Below are 23,290 nucleotides of genomic sequence, written 5' to 3' on the forward strand. Positions count from 1 at the left end.
TCACAGCATAAAAACACAAAATACCAACGCAAAATGCACAATAAAAGCAAGATCATATGCAAACCAAATCAATACCCCCCCCCAAAAAACCCCACATTTTAAAAGCCATAGAATGTTAAACCAGCCAATGGCCTGGTTGAAAAGGAACGTTTTTGCCTGGTACCTAAAGATGTACAATGAAGGCTCCATGTGAGTCTCCCCGAGAGCATTCCACAAGCAGGATGTGAGCAAGGAATCCCCCAGGACTCCGGCATCTCTCAGACTGCATTATTTTATGGAGCTCCATTCACCAGAAGGAACAACCCTGCTACTGGTTCACTTTCTTTCAATTCTCTTCAACTTCCAACAGAAGTCTAGGATGTGTTCTATGATGCCCCTTCCAAACAAGCTACGTTTTAGGAGAACCTCTGTTGAAAGGTGTTTTGGAGTTTGACCCACAATACCCAGCTGCCCAAAAGCCACACGAATCTCCTCCTCTGATGTGGTTTCGCACAACATGTGGCTTATTATAATTTTTATAAGTAGCCCTACTTTCTGCCTCTACTACTTCTGTTTGACATAGTGGGGAAGGGCTGTGGTTGTGTTCTCAGATGAGATAGGATAGGCAACAAGGAGAATGCTGGAGGCCCCGGAAAAATGTCAAGTGCCTTCAACCAAACAATGAAATTTGAGGGACCCAGTAGGCAAAACTGCATTTAAACAGTTCAGAAACGTTCACAGGTTCTGCAAAAATGGCATTAAGTTCATTTCAGGGAAACCAGGAAGGTGAGACGCTGGATAATATATATGCGCACAATAAATGCGTAAGAAGAAATTGCTTTTCTGGGATCGGGGGAAAGAAAGATAAGAGTTACTGTACTCCACTGCCCAATTTCCAGACGTGGTTAAGCCTCTTGAGAATCTCACAAGGAAGACAGAGCCCATGCACAGTGTTTAGCATCTGAGTGTAATCCTCAGTTAAGGTGTTGATTATTTTTTCCAGCTATAGAAAAAGGAAACATTCATTCAAGACACCAGTCTGTCCCTCGTTCTGTACTGTGGGCTTCAGGTTAAAAAACTGGCTTGGGAATTTTCAAGAGTTGTCAAACGGGCTCCCAAAAATTAACAAAGAGCACCATTTGCATCATTTTTCAGACCAGCTCTAAGAACTATAACCGAACTAGATACGATGGCTGCTGTAAACAGATTAGAATCTCTAATCTGGGCCCATAATGCCACCACTGGTTCCAACATCAAAGCTCACCCATTCCTCAAGGACCATAACAAGATGACACACTTTTACTCATTGCCAGGATGCCATGGTTCAAAATTAAAGTAAACAAACATAGTTAAGTAGGTAAAGGTAAAGGGACCCCTGACCATTAGGTCCAGTCGTGACCGACTCTGGGGTTGTGGCGCTCATCTAGCTTTATTGGCCGAGGGAGCCAGCATGCAACTTCTGGGTCATGTGGCCAGCATGACTAAGCTGCTTCTGGCGAACCAGAGCAGCGCACGGAAACACCGTTTACCTTCCCGCCAGAGCGGTACCTATTTATCTACTTGCACTTTGACGTGCTTTCAAACTGCTAGGTTGGTAGGAGCAGGGACCGAGCAACAGGAACTTACCCCGTCGCGGGGATTCGATCTGCCAACCTTCTGATCAGCAAGTTCTAGGCTCTGTGGTTTAACCCACAGCGCCACCCGTGTCCCATTTAACTTAAGTAAGAGCCTTGTAAATCCCACTACAACTAGAGGGAGAGGGTGCCAGTTCTGACCACTTCCCCCCCCCCAACCCTCTAAAGTGTGGTAACATTTCAGCTTGAGCTGGTAAAGCCCTGCTATTGTTGCCTGTGGTTTATACATTTATTGCTTTTTCCTGCTAGTCTCTCTAGCTTTGCAGCTTCTGATCCCAAGAAGTGGGGAAGATAAAACGAGAATGCCCTATATGAATCAATAGCTCTATTTGAATCTATGTGAATTAACTGGCAGAGGCACTGGGGGGGGGGGTATATAGTTGGTTGAAAGAGTATTGAACGAGAAGAAAGCCAGGGTCTACAAAGGCACCATTATATTCTGGGATGGAAAGAGGTGTGGAATTGCCCTACCGAGGGTAGTAAGGGGCAGGGTTAGAAAATAAATGCCACTACATCATCAAAATCTGGACCACATGGCAAAGTGTCCCCATCTTCCCCTACCCACCCGCCAAATCTACTGCCTGCCATTCTGTCACTTTCCAGAATGGCAAACAATGTGAAATCACCCAATCCTGTTTTTTCCCATGCTGCCTGAAAACATTTGCTTTTCTTGCAGCCACTGAAAACAAACACAGACCAAACAAAAATTTGAAAAGAAGTAGCCTCTCTTTAAAAACAAGCAAGCAAGCAAACAAACAAACAGACTTTCGCTTCCAAAGAACTGGATGGATAGAACCAAACAGTTTCAGGCAAGATTCAATTCTCTCAGCCTTCATGGTTGTGTCCAACAAGATACTTGTGCTATCGTTTAATATTTGCTTCTGTAGGCAGCACTGATGTACAGTTTTGTTCACATTTAAATCCACTACACAAAATACTTCTATCTACGCAAGGCAGTCAGCACAGCCTAAATTCACAAACATTGCATTTCCTAAGGACAAATTCCCAATGATTGTTTTACTCACACAGAACTTAATCGGTTGCACAAAAAAATATCATTCAATAATGTACACTGTAAACAGTTAACATACTTCAGTGAAGAGCAGCACCATTTTACATTATATTTAACATTTCTACATAGTTGTTGATGGTTTGTTGTTGTTTTTTTAAGGGAGCGCGCCCAAAGTTGGGATCTCTGTGCTGAAATGCTACCCAATTCTCATGGCTTCAGAATGACCCACTGTCAGTTTGGGGGGGGGGGGTTTCTATGCCACTCCAATGACACGGTGAGGCAAAAGAGGAACGCTGTCAGTGCAACACAATGGACGTTCCTGCAGCATCATCTTATGCAATGCATTCGCTGCAGATCCTGAAGCGACAGTATGCTGTGTAAGGAGAAAGTGCTAAATTTGGGAGAAAGAGCGCTTTATAAACTAAGAGATGCACTAGCCTGAATATGCAAGGAAGGTAGAGAAATGAGCACCACAGAACCATATTCAGTGTGGGAAACATGAATTTGCATTGTTAATCTATTTAACTATGGGGCAAGTTAAATTTGCATGGCAAAGGCGGCGTGCTCTATCATGCTTCTTCATCTTGTTTTGAGTGATTCCTTTGGGCACAAGAAAATGTGACATTGTCAGAGCTTATATAATGTTCCCTATACACCGCAGGAGATGTCTCTGTTCAGGACTGCTATCTCCATGGCTATACCTTAGCCTATAATTAGATAGTTTAACCACTCAAATGGCTAAAAATAAAACATTTAGCTTATGGACTGAAAAAGGGTGTGCAACACACAAAGATACCCTAATAAAATGATTCCGAAACTCAAGTAAACCTTAAATAAAGCTGTCGTGTAACAAACGGGACAGCAATGTTACATTTAATAATGTAATTTTTAAAAACGAGGTCCACATCACAGTAGTAAAACATATGCAAATTTAAAAACTCATGATAAAAATTATTAATACTGTACAATTTATTACAGGAAAGTATTGTGGCTTACTTTGAAAACGCAACTTAAATTAAAATTAGCACTCTGAAATGAATCCCACAATTACTTTTGAAAACACTCCCCCAAATAATACCACCAATTTTTGTAACTAAAAGAACCCCTGTCCCCCAGTTCGTCAAGTAGTCATCTACAGCAACCCAGGGGGCCTGTGGAGGCTTCTAGGCTGCTGTCTGTATCGGAGGCCAATGTTGGGTCAGTAGACATTGAAGAGTCGTCATTGGCAGATGACGATGAAGAGGGATGCCGAGAACCATTGATCACTGCTGCACCTGTGCTATGAGAAACAGAACATCAATTCGGTTACAGAGAGACTGGCCTCCTTCACTGGCTCGTTTTCACTCTGACTGGCCATTAATGCACTTGGCTCATAACAGGCTGGTTAAACTTAAGTCTTGCAGGATTCAGTTTTAGGTTACACAGGACAGCACATCAGCTAAGTGTAAGCTTAGATCTCATTCCAGGTTAAACGTTTCAGCTTTCAGCTCCATTTAAAACCAGTTAAAAACTAGGATCAACTTTAAAACAACCCCTTGAGTGTCAGCTTTCAGTGCCGTTTTAAAAAACCAGACAGTCTAAGTTACAACTTAAAGCTAGAGGGCAACTTAGGTTCTAAAACGAAAACCAACCAACCACCCTCAGTTGAAGCTCAAGATTAAGCTTATCGCAAAGTTATTAAGCGCTGTATATGAGCTAAGTGGAAAGGTAAGACTCAATCCAAGTTAAAAGCTCAGCTTTTGGTTAAGTTTCAAAATAAGTTAAAAATCAGCTCAATTTTAAAAAGTCCCAAAGGGAGTCAACTTCTTGCAATCCCAGAGGTCCTTCACTGCCCATATCTTTACCTTAACCCACCTTTGTCAACCCCCCCTGACAAAAAAGAATCCATTCATTGGGGGGGGGCAAGATGTCCCCAAATCCCATTTCAGATTTCTACTCACTGGAACCGGGTGCAGCCCAATAATTGAGCCACTCCTCCTTGCATTTTTCTAACAAGGCGCTCCTGACCTAACTGGCTGCAGCAACAGCTGGGGGAAGCTAGTCAGGCCTACAAATCCAGGGAGTTCACTTTGTAAGCAAAGAAAAAAAGGGTGGCCCAGTCGGCAAAGCATCTCAACCTGTGGCAAAGGGTCATGTTAGCTGGTGAGTTTGGCAGTAGGAGTGAGGAGGCCAGAGCAGATTACTCCCCTACAAAGCTACTGATGTAAGAAATGTCAAGATCCACAGTAAACCTACCTAACAAACAGCAGGCACTATAGATAGAAAGTCAGGAGGGGTCTAGGGGCTATCAATCATACTGTGCAAAATATTACATGCCTCTCTGCTGGACAGTGGTTGTGGATGGGTGCTTGGTGCCATGAGCTCCTGGCCCTCGGGGATCAAACTCGTCCCCGTGAGGCCAAGGCAGCTGACTTCAGGAAGCTGAGAGTCAGAGAGGTTGGGGGACAAGGCCTTCAAGGGATATGATAACAGCACCCCACTGCCAAAGTTGCAGGCCTTCCACAGTCAGAGAGAATGAAAGCCCTGGGAGGTGGGAGTTGCTCTGAAGAGAAAAAAGAACCCTTTGGTAGGATGAACAAATATGCCCACAGAGGATACGCCTCTGGAAGTTGGGGCATTCCATCATTAGGGACGCAGGTGAGCTTATGACACGTGTGCAGAGTGGAGGGTGACTTGCCTGCCTGGCGCAAAGGTTGCAGTTGCTGTGTGTTGTCTACGCCAGAAATGGGCTCCAGTAGATCTCTGAGTGGTCTGAAGTAGATCAGCAAGGATGTCTAACTCCCATTTATTTAAAATGGAAACAAACAAAAAAACCTCCCCCAATTATAGGGCTCCAACAAAGAAAGACCAGGTAACCAACAGGGGTCTCCTTCCAAGGCAAACATGGGTGATTCAGGTGAGGTTTGCATATGCCCAAGTCAGATTACACTGTTAGCTAGGCAATGCAAGTCTGATCAGGGATTTCCTGAAGTCCTCAGTCTCTCTGGGGGCCCCCAAAAGCTGCTTTTTCAAAGTGACAGACAGAAAGCAGACTAGCAAAACTCTCTGAGCTCAAGTGGAGAAGCAGCCTTTAACTCAGTGAGTTATTTCTCCAGAGTTCAGCAGTCACAAAGATTTGGGAAAGGGCTGATGGAGTAAGTACTGAAAACTGGATGGGATTCACCAAATGGATCCTGCCAGCAAAAGCCCAGCGCAAGCAAGGGTTTCCACTTGCATAACAGGGATTTCCCCTCCTCAACTGGCTTTGTGGGGTTGGATAATTCCATCTGCCAAGCTGATACACTTGCACTGATGGGATGTTTGTAAGACAAAAATGTTGAACCTGTTCCTTCATTATTCCACCTCATGTTCTTAAGGTAACATCTAGCAACAGAGAATTGGGATTAGTGTTTGTATCCCTCAAAGACTTTTTTGAGGTTGGATAGACCCAAACAGGCCCCACAGACCTGAGACAGCTGCACACGGCTATTCACAGTGAAGGAGGCAGGTGTATTTACTGCATGCAGATATTAACAGATCTACACCTGCCACCTTGTTGCAGGGGAAGAAGGTGAATCAGAAGTGCTTGTGCATACACCATCACAGAAATTTGCAGTGGCTTCTAAAATGACTTACTGTATCATGGCAATAATGGGTAACTGGGTATGTGTGTAAAATGCACATGAGTACTGTAGAGCAGGTTGCCTGGTACAGACAGCTCTTCTCCATGTAGTGAAGGTGGATGGGAATGTGGAAGGGCTGTCCTCACTTCCTTCTCCATGCTCCAGCACAAACACCTGAAGAGGGCTAAGTGGCAGAAACTAGAGCAACAGCACTTTTATTGTAAACCAACCTAAAGGAGGCGGTTGTCCACATATAACACCATTCTTGGTTCTCTCCTCCAGGTCCATAACTTCCTTGTAAATCAACTCTGAAAATCACCAGGTATAGTGTTATCCATACAGTATTTCAAACAAGCCAGAGAAACAGACTCCTATATAACAAGTATCACATAGTCTATTGAACATAAATCTGTTGATCAAGGAGAAAGAAGAGAATGTAGTACATTAGGCAAGTCAAACAATGCACCCGTGAAACACCGCCGTTCTGCTCCACTTTGCAAAACTGAGCAACTCACTGAGCAAACAGCTTCAGGGGGGATGAGCATATAAAAAAGCATTTTGAAAAGGCCACACCCACCCCGACTCCTCGATATCTGCAGGCAACGTTTGCTTCCTTAAATGCTTCTGGGTCAAATGATTCTTCAACCACAAAACTAGCTAAACTTCAGAACACTATCAGAAACAGAAAATCTACCCAAGCAAGAGACTTCAAAGACACAATGGGTGCCTTTTCCAAAAGTTGCACTGCTAGTATTCTAGAAAGAAAAATATAGAGGCATGGATATTAGTCCTGAAGAGAGATGGCCATTATAGTGCCTTTACAGATCCTATTTGGATATATCAAAAGCTAGTTAATGGATACTATAACACCCAATTCTTAAAATGTGCAAGGGATTTTAAAAGCAACGCCTTTATCAAAGTTCAAGGAGAAGCCCCTTTTTTAACTCTTAATTCCCACACATTTTGTTCCAAGTTTCTCTCTGACCTTTGTTCTCTCCTTTTCTGCAGGACTCTGAGCCATACAACTAACTGCCTCCCTGGCCATGCAAAGATGATGATACTCACACAGGATTGTATTCTTTCACTCCACCTTAATTAACTTATTCATGATACCCACACTTCATTGTTCTTTTCCAGCTACAAGCAGATTAGATTCTGTACTTCCTTCATAAGAAGGCACTGAAATAATGGATACCAATCTCCTACTTTACCTAGCTGTGAGCACAAAATGATAACTGAACATTAAGTACAGTACTCCTGCGATTCATTGCCCTATTTGTGGGCTTCCCAAAGGCATCTGGTTGGAAACAGGATGTTGAACAAAATGGACCTTTGGTCTGATCCAGCAGATATAAATAAGCTATATATTAATAAGCTTGCACAAGTTCTACCTTCTCGGTAGTGGCACCCTCCCATCAGATGTCAAGGAAATAAACAACTATCTGACTTTTAGAAGACATCTGAAGGCATACCTGTTTAGGGAAGTTTTTAATGTTTGAAGTTTTATTCTGTTTTTGATCATCTGTTGGGAGCCACCCAGAGTGGCTAGGAAAACCCAGCCAGATGGGCAGGGTATACATAATAAAATATTATTATTATTATTATTATTATTATTATTATTATTATTATTACAGGACTAAAGGCTGAGAAAAAGAACCACCAACCAACCCAAGTGTTCAGGAACCTGCTGATTTAGAAAATTGTTGGGGGCTGCTATTCCCAACACAGTTTGTGGGGGCAAATGCAGTTCCCACCACACTTTAGCATCTTAAAACAGTGCAGCAAAAGCTTCATTGCTAATAATATTAATACTTAAAGTATTAACCTCACCTTTCCATTCTTCTATTGTGTGCTCTCTTTCATCCAGCTGCTTGTCTGGTATCTTTGGAGGAGGCTGAAAACAAAAATGTGGCAGAAAACTGAATAAAAGGTAGCAAATATAAATTTACACTCTCAATTTCAGTATTGATCCCAGGATCCCAGGCCCTCAATTTATTAATTATTTTGAATTACACACCAGCCATGAAATTCTTCAAGGACCTATGATTATGTAGAATTTTTGTTCCTGCTATGTCACTGGGGGAGGGTATTGTGACAAGGGCCCAATGTTGATCACATGCCTAGAGGTAAAGGTAAAGGGACCCCTGACCATTGGGTCCAGTCATGACCGACTCTGGGGTTGCGGCGCTCATCTCGCTTCATTGGCCAAGGGAACCTGCATACAGCTTCCGGGTCATGTGGCCAGCATGACTAAGCCGCTTCTGGCGAACCAGAGCAGCACACGGAAACGCCGTTTACCTTCCCGCCGGAGCGGTACCTATTTATCTACTTGCACTTTGACGTGCTTTCGAACTGCTAGGTTGGCAGGAGCGGGGACCGAGCAACGGGAGCTCACCCCATCATGGGGATTCAAACTGCCGACCTTTTGATCGGCAAGTCCTAGGCTCTGTGGTTTAACCCACAGCGCCACCCGCATCCCGATCACATGCATAAACATAGGTAATTTAAATGGACCTTTTCCACAAGAAGTGGCATAACTTACACTTGTGCCTCTAAGCTGACCAACACTGCTTTGTAGGAATACTGTACATGCCCAGCATTCCACTTGCATTTCCCTAGATTTCCTGCTATACAGCAGGATTCTGAAATTCACTGAGTCCCCTCTATGTTTAGGCTGCTAATCAGCAGTGCTAATTCGTGTGCTAAAATGTCTCCTCAAGCCACTTCTGGAAAATAATCCCAATGCTACAACTAGCTGTATGCAGCATAATAAAGGCTTAGGAGTTATGAGTGCCAACCTGCCCCATGATGCGTAAGACGTCCATGAGTTGGACATCAGCAAAGTGAAAACGACAATACAAATGAAAATCCCGCCCCACAAAAAAAAAAAAAAAAGAATACTCATATAATTACACTTACAGCATAACTTGGAAACTCTGAACCTTGCACATAATGTGTAGGAGTCATAAAAAAGCATAATAATCATCATCATCATCATCATCATCATCATCATCTAGTGCTGAGCCAAATGCTCTTCAAGTTAATCCTACCCTTCTCACAGATATTTGGCAGCCAAATTTTATCTCCCTTTCCCTCTTTTGCAAGCAGTCTTAGCTTCATGACATGAAACCGCTAAATGGGGTCATCTGGAGTTTCGGAGCAATATCCTAACGAAACACAACTCTATTTCTGCTTTACATCGGCAGGTGAGGCAGTGGATGTGCTGGGCGCTGTCTTCCCTTGGCAGTGGACTGGATGAGAGCCAGCAAGCTGACACTCAGTCCAGTTACGACTGAGGCACTGTTAATGGACAGTTCCCTAGACTGGACAGATGGGGAGTCGCCTGCTCTTGAAGGGGTTACAGTGACCAGGGGTCACCAAACTTTTTCAGCAGGGGGCCGGTGGGGGGCTGGACCTCGTGGGGGCTGGACTATATTTTGGAAAAAATATGAACGAATTCCTATGCCCCACAAATAACCCAGAGATGCATTTTAAATAAAAGGGCACATTCTACTCATGTAAAAACACGCTGAATGCCAGACCATCTGCAGGCCGGATTGAGAAGGCGATTGGACCTTAGTTTGCCTACCTATGGGTTACACTTCCTCTGAAGGAGCAGGTACATGGCTTAAGGGTACTTCTGCATCCATTGCTGTCGCTTGAGACTCAGGTGACCTCAGTGGTGCAGAGTGCCTTCCACCAGCTATGGCTGATGGCCCAAGCTACGCAATGCATTATACGTGGGCCATTTGGCTTTTAACCATCTATGGCCTTCTTAGGGGGTGGGATGTTTTAACGTATTTCTTTCCCTGGTTTTCATGTGTGTGTTGTTGCTGTTTTTAATATAAGTCACTTTGAGGTGCCATGGCAAAAAAAAAAAAAAAAAGTGACCAATATATTTAATTAAAAAAATTAAATGATGGCTGCTACACAGCCAGTCAGATTTAGCTATGTGCTGTGAGACCCCATGGAGGGGATGGGAGGAAGTCCCGAGATTCAGAGAATCTCTTTATATAGATATGGTTTGTTTTTTTACTTTTCGTTTACAGTGGAACCTCGGGTTGCAAACGTGATCTGTGTGGGAGGCACATTCGCAACCTGCAGCGCCACGTCTGCGCACGCGCATGACGCAATTTGGTGCTTCTGCACATGCGCAAGTGCCGAAACCCGGAAGTAACCCATTCCGGCACTTCCGGGTTTCGCGCGTCCGTAACCTGAAAACGCGCAACCCTCAGTGTTTGCAACCCAAGGTATGACTGTACAGTCATACCTCATGTTACGTTTGCTTCATGATACATTTTTTCAGGTTGCGTCCCGCAGCGACCCGGAAGTACCAGAAAGGGTTAGTTCCAGGTTTCGCCACTTGCGCATGTGCAGAAGCACTGAATCGCACCTCGCGCATGCACACAAGCGCCAAATTGTGCCACGTACCTGCGCAGATACGGCGCTTCAGGTTGCAGGCTTTTTATGTTGCCAACAGGCCTCCAGAACGGATCCTGCTTGCAACCAGAGGTACCACTGTATCTGTATTTTGTAAAATAAAATAAAAATGACTTAAAAAAAAGAAAAAAAGATTTAGCTATGTGCCAGGGCAAACAGAGCCTACGGCTCATCTCAGAATAAATTAGTTTTAGGACCACTTTCCTTCAAAAGGGGGTTGATTTCTATTCTGGCAAAGCTTTTTGCAATGCCTCCCATTTTGGCTCAGCTTGTCCTGAACCTTCTGAAACTCCAATTCAATCATGTAAAGAATAAACTATAAGCTGTAGAGCAGACAACCAGCCTTTTGGGCTACCTTCCGGCATCAGACACCATGATCGGTGGTGTCCCTGTCAGCAAGAGAATCCAGATTCTAAATAATAAATAAAACTTACTGCTTCTGCTTCTGAAGGGTCATACCAGACATTGATGTATGGGTGCTGTAGAGCTTCATCTACTGAGATTCTTTTTGATGCGTCGATCACCAGCATTTTGGATAACAAATCTCTTGCCTGACTGGCTGCAGGAGTAACATTTAATATAGGATGTAATATTTAAACATTTCGGGCAGCATGGAAAAGGGTGGGGTGAGAGCCATAAGCAAAATAAGGAACAAACTTATTATTATACAGCTTATTTGGCGATACAACCAAACTAGCTGCTTCACTATCAATGTAGTTTATGAGCAAGGCTCTACAGTCTTGCTCACTACTTTCATCATGGCGATGTGTCAGCCAGCCTCTAGAGAGCAAGATAAATGCAAGGCATCTTCTCAACCCTGGAACTGAGGATTATCCCAACCCGCTCTCAAAGACGGAAAGAAGGCTGGGCTTTGTTTTGGTTCTGCATTTGCTGGATGGAAGCACAGAACCAAAACTAGCCTCTTACTCCTCCATCTGAGCTGGAAAGAGAAAGAGGCACGTGGGCTTGTGTCTGCCACAGTGGAAATCGAAGTGAAGCACTGCACAAAACTCTTACCTTTCAGTTTGTTATGTTCAGAATCAACTGGAAACAGGACATCTGGGAAGAGCTTTTCAAAACTATAACCAGCATATTTAGGCCTATTCTCCACGTATGTCCTCACTGTTGGCTGCAGCTTCTTCATGAATTCTGAGCACGGCGTTCCTAGTTGTTCAATAACTTTATTCCATTGATCAATATCTGAGGTGAAGCAGCTAAGGAAAATTGTTTATGTAGCGTTCAGGACAAAGGCCATGTTAAAACTACACCAATAATAAATGGGAGAGCTATGGCCAACAATAACTTGTTAGAGAACCAATGATGGCTAAATCAAATAACTGCTCTTTTCGCTATGATCTCAACAAGGGCTAGTCTCACCTGGCACACAGGATCTCATGCATTTCAAAATGCCACTTAGAGGCTTTCAGAACAGTATAGAAAACAGAAAGAATTTGAATCAACTGAAGGTCTGAGTTTCCTCCGTTGTTAGGACTGCCACATTCAAGACTGTTCTGGAGAGTTTAGAAAACTTAGCAGGAAAACTACACGGGAAAATACCTGAATATTACTTCTTTCTAAACAATCTGGCAACAGGTTTAACTGAAACTATTTCATTTCACCATCCTAACGATTTTTAAACCTTGAGAATAAAAATATGAAAGCTCACATATAATTGATCCAGTTGAACTAATCTGAGTTCTCCAATCAGTAGCCTAATCAACAGAATAAGACATCACAACCCAAGATTCAATATCAAATTTCAAAATCGTCTACCACACCATACAAACCCAGAAGCAAACCATTTAGCATATAGGGAACACCTATGTGAACATAGCTTATTAACTTTACTCTCTGTATATGTATATGTATGTCTGCTGATCTTCTGGTCCTGAGCCAAGAAGTACTCTTAGGAAATCAGTATTTCACAAAATCATAGAATTGTAGAGTTGGAAGGGATCCTGAGGGTCATCTAGTCCAACCCCCTTCTATGCAGGAATCTCGTTTATATCATCCATGACAGATGGCCATCCAACTTTTACTTAAAAACCTCCAATGAAGGAGAGTCCACCACCTCCTAAGCGAGGCTGTTCCACTATCAAACAGCTCTTACTGTCAGAAAGTTCTTCCTGTTTAGTCGAATCTCCTTTCTTGTAACTAGAATCCATTGGTTTGGGTCCTGCTCTCTGGAGCCGAAGAAAGCAAGCTTGCTTCATCTTCCATGTGATAGCCCTTTAGATATTTGAAGATGGCTATAATATATCCTCCTCTTGCTTTGAGCATAGCCAAAGAAACCATCCTTATATTTATATACTGTGTATGTAACTTTTCTTGCACTTGGCCATCTCCCTGCAGCTGTAGGTTACTCAGGAATACTCCTCCTTCATGATTTCCCTTTTCTTCAATTTCTTATACATGCCCTTCTTAAATCTCAGCTCATCTGTAAGCTCCTTGTGCAGCCACACCAGTTTCTTTAGGTGCCTCTCACTATTCTTTCTTGTTAGAATCGTCTGCATTTGTGCCATCAATATTTCACCTTTAAAAAACTCCCATCCCTTCTCTTTGACTATTTCTGACCATGGGATCTCACCCACTAGTTCCTTAAGCTTTTCGAAATCAGCCTTCTTAAAGTCCAGAGTGCATGTTTGACCACCCTCAGCTTTACGTTGCCTCTGTATGATGAAACCCAAGAGGACATGATCACTTCCTCCCAAGGTTCCCAGTACTTCTGTTTCATTTATCAGTAACCTCCTCCCTGTCCTGTTGGTGAGGACCAGGACCAGGACCAAGACAGATGATCCCCCTGTTGTGTCTTCAACCTTCTGGGAAATGAAATTGTCAGTAAGGCAACTGGGGAATTTGCTGGACCTTACATTGCTGGCAGAGTTTGAGTTTCAACAGATAGCGGGGTAGTTGAACTCTCCCATGACTTCTGTATCTATCTGTTTTGAATGTCTGATAATTTGGGGAAACCTGTGATCATCACTTGAGAAAGTGTCTTCCAAAACACCCCTTGCCCTATTAATCACACTGAAGGGAATATCAAGAAGATTTGACAGTACAGGGTGTGGTGCTTTTGTCCCATCAAACCCAGTAAGCCAATACCTCCTCCCCATACCTCAATCTAAGCCAAGAACAGTTCTGCATCAGTCAGGGAATCACTTGTAGCTAAATACGTTATAAGAGTCAGAAATGATTGCTAACAAGAATGTTAAAGGACCAGAGAGAGAGGAAAAACCAGGGAATCAAACACTTATCCAAGGGTCAGTCATTGTGTAAGTGATGCCCATCTCATGCTACTCTCTAAGTGGTATCCAGAGCAGGTGCTCCTATTGCCCCAACCTGTTAACACTACTAAATAGCAGTACCACTAATGAAGGTGTCCACACACAAATGAAGATTAACAGAATATTAAATAACTAGCTCTGTTAGGACACAAAGCTAAACATAAACAATTAAGACAATATGCTTGGGTACTCAATAGAAAGGAGAAAATGCAAAAAATGAAGTTACAGAGAAAAAAAGCAGAAGGATATTAAATAGATCTCACTAATTTTGCACATGCTGCTCACTAGAAACACGTCTGTGTTCAAGCCCAAATCACACAAAGACACAACCATGCAAGGTGTTCCTCCGGCTGGTGGAACTGTTAATCAACACAAAACTTTTTACTGTTCTGGAGCATATAAAAACCACTTTGTTTACAAAGCAAGTAGGCCTATGCTCTTAATTGGAGAAAACAGCAAACTGTATACGTGTTTGAAACAACAGAATTTTAAAGCCTCGGCAGCTGGAGACAGCATTATTTGATGTTGAAAAGGAAAATGCTAGAATACATTTGACTTTTGATCATTCAGTTCTAGGCCCAAAGTAAGGATACGGTCTGTACCAGGAAATAATACACCACCTTTGATCATTTCTCCCATGATGCACCCCACTGACCAAATGTCAACTGAAAACAAAATGCAATGACATTAACTGATTAAAAGAAAAGCAAAAAGGACTTTAAAAGGAAAAAAAACCCAATGATAATAAAGAGCAGTGCAGGATGAAAATGAATGAGAAAAGTGAAGATGTGCTTGCTATCATACCAGCAGAGACTATTTCCTACTGCTAAATGCAGCCTCAATAGAACCAAATTTATTCTAATAATTTTTATACTCATCCGGAGGAAATAATTATGAGCCTTTTCAGGGTGGGTGGAGGGAGTTATAAGCATTTTCCAAGGAATATTTGGGGGGGACGGGGACAAAGGGGGAAGAGAGTCACAAGGTATTAGTTACCAAAAAATTCACATGCTGCAGCAGTGCAAGGATACAGTCCCTTCCTGGAAAGAGGATTTTGTGGCAAACCATTTCTCCCATAATGCACCCAACAGACCATAAATCCACTATGTTTGTAGCACAAAAAGAAGAAGCAAAGCAAATTGTCACTGAAAATTAAAGAAGCAGGAGGCATGACTGCATTTTACTATCTGCAGAGAAAGCACCAAAAAGGAAGAAGCAATCATGGGATCAAGCTGTAAACGTATTTTTAGAACACACACACACACAGCTCCATATGTCCAAAACGTGTTCTGAGTGGGACCCAATGGAAGCAATAATGGTCACAGGAGAATAGCGTCCTTACATAGCTCCCATTACATTTCAACGCAACTTGCTAAGCGGAAGTGGAGTAAACCCCCAATACTTCAAAGCTTTTTTAAAAAAACAAAACAAAAATTCTTGTTCGTTAAGAAAAGATTAACAATAACCGAATTGCTTAACAAACAGCTGAAATGACAGAGGAAAATACACACAGGTTCATAATTAGTAATGAGAATTAATCCATCTCAAAAAGGTAGAACATCAGGAGGGTAGGTGGCTCATCTATTCAGACTGTGTTCAACCGGTTCTAGATGGGTTGCACTCACTCTAAAACATCAAGGGATAGGTGGGCTGGCTCCTAGATGCACCCTTGTCACCAAAGGCCCAGATAGCCTCTGTGCCAAAAGAGTGCCTTTCATCAGTTTAGGATGGCATACCAGCTGGGATCTCTCCAGGATGAAGACAGACTGTTCACAATTATCCATGCTCTGATAAACATCCTAGTGTTGAGTGCTCTAACGTACTATACATGTGCCTGCCTCTGAAGACTGCTTGGAAACTACCATTAGCTCATCATACAGCCACCAGGACCAGGACTGCCTGGAGGGTATCGAGAGAACTTCCAGGCCATTTCTGAGCACAATTCAAAGTGCTAGAGCCTGGGGTACAAGTTTCTAACTACAGTGGTGCCTCGCAAGATGAAATTAATCCGTTCCGCGAGTGTCTTCGTCTAGCGGTTTTTTCGTCTTGCGAAGCAACCCTATTAGCGGCTTAACGGATTAGCGCTATTAGTGGTTTAGCGGCTATTAAAGGCTTATCGGCTTAGCGGATTAGCTGCTAAAAGGCTATTAAAGGCTTAGCGGCTTAGATAAAGGGGGGGGGAAAGCGGAAAAAAAATCTCAAGACTCGCAAGACATTTTCGTCTTGCGAAGCAAGCCCATAGGGAAATTCGTCCTGCAAAGCAACTCAAAAACGGAAAACCCTTTCGTCTAGCGGGTTTTCCGTCTTGCGAGGCATTCGTCTTGCGGGGCACCACTGTAAACACTTGTAGTTGTGCTTTTCACACAGGTACCTGAACAGGTATCTGCTCCCATCACAACCTGCCTATGTTCATCTCTGGAGTCTCTTCTCTGGGAGCACCATCATCCAAGGTAAGTTGAATGGCATCCATATGGAGAGCCTTCTCTGGGAAGAATGTGCCACAAACAAGACTGCGCCACTGGAGCTAAGGCTGCTGCTATGCAAAAAGTGTCCCCTTTGAATTCCAAGCACAGCATTCTTTCTTATCACAAGGTACCCCTTAATTTATACCAGGGCTCCCTGAAACAGCTTCCTATGGTGGACTGGTGTGCTAACACCGGGGCAAGATGGTTTGAGCATGTAATGTCATTCTTGGCCTGACTGCACTGGCTGCCAATTAGTTTCCAGGCCCATTCCAAAGTGCTGGTTTTGACCTATAAAGCCTTAAAACAGCTCGGGACTGCAATACCTCTCCCCATATGAACCAACCCAGACCCTGCAATCACCATCTGTGGTCCTTCTTCCTGTGCCTCCTCCATGGGAGGTTCGGAGGGTAGAATCACAAGAACAGACCTTTTCTATACTGGCTCCCTGTTTGTGGGAAGCTCTTTCTTGCCTATCTTTAGGTGCCAGGCATAAACATCCCTCTTCTCCCAGGCCTTTGGCCAATTAAGCAATCTATGTGAGAGAGAACGGGGTATTGTTTTTGTTTCCTATTATGGTATGTATTTATGTGTTTTTATTTTGTAAACTGCCTCGTGATTTCAGATGAAGTGTGGTATAGAGATTTAATAAACAAACAAACATCACATTGTTATAGACAACGTGGTCAACTACAAGGCAAATTAGCTTTTCCTTTTCCAGTAGGGAATTTCCTGCTCCTGTTCATCAGAACCTCTTAAAGAAGTAGAGTTCTGAGGTCCTTGATAGAAACCACATTCATGCAATACATTTCAATCACTCTGACACCACTTTAAAGAGTCATGGCTTCCCCTAAGTAATTCTTGCAGCCGCAGTTAGTTATACGTGCTGAGAGTTGTTAGGAAACCCCTATTCCGCTCACTCCCTTTTGTTTTCATCTTAACTATTGTTGTTTTTGTTTTAACTACCATATTGGCCTGAATATAAGCCACACTTTCCCCCAAAATTCTGACCATGAAAAGTTAAAGTGTGGTTTGTATTTGTGACCTTACGGTATGCAACCAGGAGCATGGGGCAAACAGTGCCAGGAGCGTGGTGAAGAAGCACCCTCCCCGCGCATAGTCCCCCATCCTCTCCCCAAAGGCCGGGAAGGGAGAGAGCGAGGAAGGGGAAAGGCCGCCAGCAACGCAGCACAGTCTCCCCCACGCCCAGTATGCAGCCAGGAGCAGCGAGGAATGGAGCGGCTTATATTCGCGCCAATATGGTATGTATTTGTGCTTTTACCTTGTATTTTTATCTTGTGAACCGCCCTGATATCTTGGGATGAAGGACGGTATATAAATCTATTTAGTACTAAGTAAATAAATAAATAAATGGGACTGGTTGTTAAGCCACTCTGAGAATTGTGGCTTTGGGGAACTTGTTAGCGCAGGTGATGAAGCAGGCTTTGGCTCTACCATCCATCCGCTGATGAGTGGGAGAGCCGAAGCCTGCTTTCCCTTGCCAGTGCACAATCAGGAGTGCACTTTACAGCTCCTGGTGGTACATTGGCAGCTACATCTCTACCTGTCCTGGGATCCCATAGGACATCAGATGTGAGAAAGGTGGCCTGGCTCAGTATAAGGCAGCTTTCTATGTTCTATTGTCCCAATCCTCTCCCTAACACTTGCCCGGAGAGAAGCTGAGGACAAGCATGAAGAAATGGTAGCTACCTCTATAAAAAACAGCAAACATGGTTTCCTCTCTTCCTAGTAAAGGTAAAGGGACCCCTGACCATTAGGTTCAGTTGTGGCCAACTCTGGGATTGTGGCGCTCATCTCGCTTTATTGGCCGAGGGAGCCGGCGTACAGCTTCCGGGTCATGTGGCCAGCATGACTAAGCCGCTTCTGGCGAACCAGAGCAGCGCACGGAAATGCCATTTACCGTCCTGCCAGAGCGGTACCTATTTATCTACTTGTACTTTGACGTGCTTTTGAACTGCTAGGTGGGCAGGAGCTGGGACCGAACAACGGGAGCTCACCCCGTTGCGGGGATTCGAACCACTGAGCTCCTGATCGGCAAGCCCTAGGCTCTGTGGTTTAACCCACAGCGCCACCCACGTCCCTCTCTTTCTAGTAGGAGAGTGTAAAAAGGAGTGTGAATGAGCAGTACGGCTTCCCAGAGGAAGATGACAAGTGAGATCTTGGAAGCAGAGGCAGGTGCATCTTACAGCCATTGCTTGACTAATTCTCCCTTCCGTGCTGCCCACAGGGATAGCAGGAAAGGAGCAGCTGTCATCTCCACAGTTACTCCTCTCTCATGGCCACACAGCAGGAAGGATTGTGCAAGTACAACTTGCAAGGAGCAATTGCTGCTTCTGATCATTCATCTGTCTTTATCTCTCTGGAAAAGCCTACCTATTCATTCACCTTCATTATTTGGAAATGGTGGGGAAAGTTTTTGGTAAATCTAAATCTGCAACAGATATCACCTGTCTCTCCAGTCCCCAGAGAAGGTGGGAGATTGGCCACCATCTCAGGCTACAAGCAGCAGCCACCACACTGCAGCTTTTGCAGGATAAAAGCTGATAACTGAGTGGTGGCTTGAATGAAGTTTTACATCCATTTCCATTATCAGTTCTAGATAACTGAGCTTAAAATTGTAACCTCCATGTCAAACATGAGATCAAGGTGGACTTAGCATAGAGTGGGAAAGTGTTATTTGTGCAGATAGAATAAAACACTGTCCCAAGAGCATATTTTATCTAAACAACTGCATCCTATGTTTCCTCAATGTATAAATAGTATTTCCTAACATGCTTTCAACACAACATAGTGGGATTAAACATTTAGCATACTTAGGTCATGGTGTTATTTTAAAAAATAAGTTTCAGCAGCTGAGAAAAATGTAAGATGTAACGTGCAGGGTGTAGGGACAGAAGATATAAAGCACATTATGTTAAGGGACAAAATGAAAGTTGCTGACCATTTTCTTTGTATCCCATCCCTAGGATGACTTCTGGTGCTCTGTAGTAACGAGTCACAACATAAGGTGTCATCATAAAGCTGGTTCCTGCTGTTCTAGCTAATCCAAAGTCAAGAATCTTCAGCGTGCAGTCAGATTTTACTACTATATTGCTAGGTTTCAAATCCTTTCAAGAAAGAGAGAGAGAGAGAGAGAGAGAGAGAGAGAGAGAGAGAGAGAGATTATTCTAAGCCAAGCATGAAAGTCCCCGGTAGAAGATAAAAAACAAACTGGTAATTATGATACAAGTGTGGGGAGGAGTTTTTTCAGCCAGAAGTCTCATGCTGCCTGGGGACAATGGGAGTTGGAATTCAACAACATCTAGAAGGCTACAGGTTCCCCACCCCTGCCCTAGAGGATTAAGTTTGTAATCTGGAGGTATGACCAGACAGGTGGCCTCTCTGCTAGGGAGTGCCTTTCATCTGCTTATCTTGTAGTAAGATATAGGGTTGACTACTATAATGTGTTGTACATAGGTCTGCGTTTGAAGGCTGTTTTGAAACTGCAGTTGGTTTAAAACATAGCCACCATGGCAGTTTTATTTCAAGTGAACAGCAATCTTCCTTGGCTTAACAGGAAAGAAAAATACTCCCCAAACAGGAATGTTAAAACAACAGCAATAATCTCACTAACCCTATGTATAATTCCAGCTGAGTGAAGATGCTTAATGCCGCACAGCATTTGATAGAGGAGATAGGACATTCGTTCATGGTCAAGCTCCATTTGAATCACTTGGCAGAGATTTGCATCCATGAGCTCCATCACTATGTAACTTTTGAAGAACATCAAAGCGTAAAATCAGACGAGAGCAGCAACTTAGGCCATAAAATCAATTGTGCACTCGTAATGTACTCGCCGAACAAGTTTTACAAAAAAATTATACTTACACATCTTGAAATTCTTCCAGTGATTTCTGTGGGGTAAAGACATTCAATAGGCCAATTATCTATGGGAAAGAAACACGTCACAATGAAGGCCCACAAACAGTCTGTTTGTCTCTAAGTGAGTTAAGTAATAAATGCAAAAAGAAACACACAAGAAAACATAGCATTTGATCAAATCAGAACTTCACTGAAGCTCTCTCACATTTTCACCTATAACCTCAAAGACAAGCCCAACTAGCTGTACTGTACACAGGTAACTCTCATCTTATACTTAATTTACTTATAGATAGGTAGCCGTGTTGGTCTGCCATAGTCAAAATAAAAAAATCCTTCCAGTAGCACCTTTAAGACCAACTAAGTTAGTTCTTGGTATGAGCTTTCGTGTGCAAGCACACTTCTTCAGATATCTGGTATCTGAAGAAGTGGTATCTGAAGAAGTGTGCTTGCACACGAAAGCTCATACCAAGAACTAACTTAGTTGGTCTTAAAGGTGCTACTGGAAGGATTTTTTTATTTTAATTTACTTATGCAATTGTAGCTTTGCATGGGTAGGGTAGGACGAGTGGAAATAAATAAATAAAAAAAAAATGGAGAATGGGGGGAAGTATTATTTTCCCTTGTAGCTTATCTTTGTTTATTTTGTTATATAGTTTTAATTTGCGCTTGTTTTCATCTTTTTATGTAAAACACTTTGTGAGGTTTAGCCGAAAAGAAGTACATAAATATTTTACAGATACCAAATTGCTGATGTCCAAAACCCATCAATTCAGTATAGTATCATCAAGATAGTATAGTATAAATCAACATAATAAAATATAATCCATTTCTAGCAAATTAAACCATCCTGTATCCTATTTTCTATTTTCTTGCTATGCCAAATTAGACGTGATGTCTGTCCTATTTAAGCATTAAAGAGGAGAATGGGATGCTAATTTTTACAACAAAAGGTTAATGATAGTGAAAGAAACAGGATCAGTTTGTCCATCTTTACACACAAATGTGGCAAATGCATGAGTAAGAATGATCTCACATCTAGTCTGACCCTTACCATTGATATTTAAACGATGAACAAATGTACTTACGTTTTTGTGGTTTACGCACTTCATGAGGACAAGCTCTCTGTAGGCTCGTTTGGCATGGGTTTGGTTCTGAAATGGCCGACTTAGCTTCTTGATTGCTACATTTCTTTCAAGGATAGCATCATAGGCTGCACTGTAAATAAAAGTGAACTGTCATAACCATATTTGTATAAAAATTGACAAGAAGACTGGGAGACTGGAGTCAAGACCTATCCGTGAAACACAATCAGTCAAGGATCTGAAAGAGGTCTGCAGTATTAGAGACATTCTGATTTGAATAAGAATGAAAACAGCTTAAATATTCCGATACTGTGAAATGTTTGTGGGGAAAATAATTGCTGAAGCGAAAGGCTTACTCACAGATTGTACAGCTCATGTAAAGCTTCTATGAAGAACATTTACCTCAAAGATGTCATCTATGATTCTATGGTGATACGAGGTGATTTGCCATTGGTGGTGAACCTCAGGCTCCAACCTGCTGGGCTGAAAAGGTTCTCCACCCCTGCTGTAGACAGTGGAGGTGGTGCTGCCACTGAGTGTTCATCGAAGGGGCCCAGAACTGTCCACAACCACTGGTCAAGTGAAGAAAAGCAACTGTGGAAGGCTGCTAGTTTCAATGAGAGAACCGTGGGTGGGCTGCTTAACCCTTTTCCCTTCTGACATTTTGTCTTCTCAAAATCATTCTCTCCTGCTTGCTTTCCAACCCATAAGGGACAAGATACAAAGTCCCTGTATTTTTTCCCCCTCGTGCTTGCAGAAAAGCAAGACAAAGAGGGTGATTTAGACGAGGCAAAATGCAAGGAAGGGAAAAGGCTAATCAATCCATTCCCTGAAAAAGATAGCCCTCTGCGGTTATTTTCAATCAGGAGACTGATTCTCACATTTTATGAGGTGTGATATTTCATTGGTTTGAGGCGGAGTTTTGCTGCTGTTCTCATGGACAGGAGTGTGAATAAAACTGCTATTCTCCCAATTCTGTACCTGTCACACCTACTTCCTAGTTACACTTGACCTTTATATGACCTGATGTCATTGTATCTGGTTCTATTCCCTCTTTTCACCTTGCACTACAATAAAAGGACTGGGGCACTATATATACAAAAGCAATGGTTCGCTAGCAACCAGTACTATCTAGCATTCAAGTAGCACGTCAATCAGTTTTACTCATGTTCGCATTTTAAACAAAATGAGATTTCATCACTGAGCTATTTTTAAAAAAAGGAAAAGCCTTACCATACTATGCCTTGCGCACCCGAACCAATAGGTTTTAAATTCTGGTATCGTTTGAGTACAGTGAAAGTAGAATCTCCAATCTCTACACTATAGAAGTTGTTTTCACGTTTGCTTCTGCTCATGACGCCGTTAGTCGAACACTTTAATCTAAAAGACATAAACCTGCAAACACAAGGAAAATGTTACATGCCTAGGCATATAAATATATAAATATAAATGTGTGTGTGTGTCGAAGTTTGAAAACTTTTCTGCATTTTTGGCCACAGCCATCCCAACTATCTCATCACCTGCTCAATACAGACAGATGCTCTTGCTTTTAAGAAAGAAAGAGTTCCAATTTAATGTCATGGGCTGGAAAGCAGACACAGACTCAAGAGTCAAGATACATGATACAGGAGTTCTGGAGCAGAATAAGAATTTCAGAACCGGATGGAAATGGCAAAGATGTCCCAGCAACTTTCCCTGTTAAAATAAGGCACACTCACTCGTAAGACTCTCTTGCCTTCTGGGAATGTTGAGATTGCAAGTGTGCACTCCTTCGGGGTGGGTGGGATTGTTCCCATTTGTGAAGGCGTCACCTGGTTCCAGGTGACAAAGCAGTGCCCTCCTGTCTAGCCTCTTGAATGAGTTCAGTTTCTGCCCCTGACTGATCAAAGCCTCTCCCATTCTCCACTGGGTCT

At 42.9% G+C, this 23,290-nt stretch overlaps 1 protein-coding gene and 1 long non-coding RNA gene across 5 annotated transcripts in view; both read right to left on the reverse strand.

The window, feature by feature from the left end:
* Positions 1 to 2,320: 2,320 nt before the first annotated feature.
* Positions 2,321 to 23,290, reverse strand: part of MAPK8 (mitogen-activated protein kinase 8) — a 29,255-nt gene continuing 8,285 nt past the window's right edge. For 2 of the 4 annotated variants that reach the window (XM_081005620.1, XM_081005621.1), the window contains exons 3-13: positions 22,611 to 22,772; positions 21,381 to 21,510; positions 20,302 to 20,360; positions 20,048 to 20,186; positions 19,376 to 19,541; positions 14,545 to 14,616; positions 11,685 to 11,867; positions 11,102 to 11,226; positions 8,058 to 8,121; positions 6,458 to 6,535; positions 2,321 to 3,899 (exon numbers count right to left, since the gene is read on the reverse strand). In XM_081005620.1, the coding sequence (XP_080861746.1) occupies positions 3,754 to 3,899; positions 6,458 to 6,535; positions 8,058 to 8,121; positions 11,102 to 11,226; positions 11,685 to 11,867; positions 14,545 to 14,616; positions 19,376 to 19,541; positions 20,048 to 20,186; positions 20,302 to 20,360; positions 21,381 to 21,510; positions 22,611 to 22,768 (1,320 nt within the window). In that variant the 5' untranslated portion in view covers positions 22,769 to 22,772 and the 3' untranslated portion in view covers positions 2,321 to 3,753. Of the gene's footprint in view, positions 3,905 to 6,457; positions 6,536 to 8,057; positions 8,122 to 11,101; positions 11,227 to 11,684; positions 11,868 to 14,544; positions 14,617 to 14,982; positions 15,055 to 19,375; positions 19,542 to 20,047; positions 20,187 to 20,301; positions 20,361 to 21,380; positions 21,511 to 22,610; positions 22,773 to 23,290 lie in introns of all 4 variants that reach the window. The other 2 variants (XM_081005622.1, XM_081005623.1) reach the window with 2 other exon arrangements.
* LOC308477313 lies at positions 15,372 to 16,360 on the reverse strand. Its single transcript, XR_013986476.1, has 2 exons — positions 16,284 to 16,360; positions 15,372 to 15,924 (listed from the first exon to the last, which is right to left on the reverse strand). It is a non-coding gene; the product is annotated as an uncharacterized lncRNA (long non-coding RNA).

The sequence above is a fragment of the Podarcis pityusensis genome (assembly GCF_964106645.2).
Source record: "Podarcis pityusensis genome assembly, chromosome: 5".
In the NCBI taxonomy this organism is placed as follows: Eukaryota; Metazoa; Chordata; class Lepidosauria; order Squamata; family Lacertidae; genus Podarcis; species Podarcis pityusensis.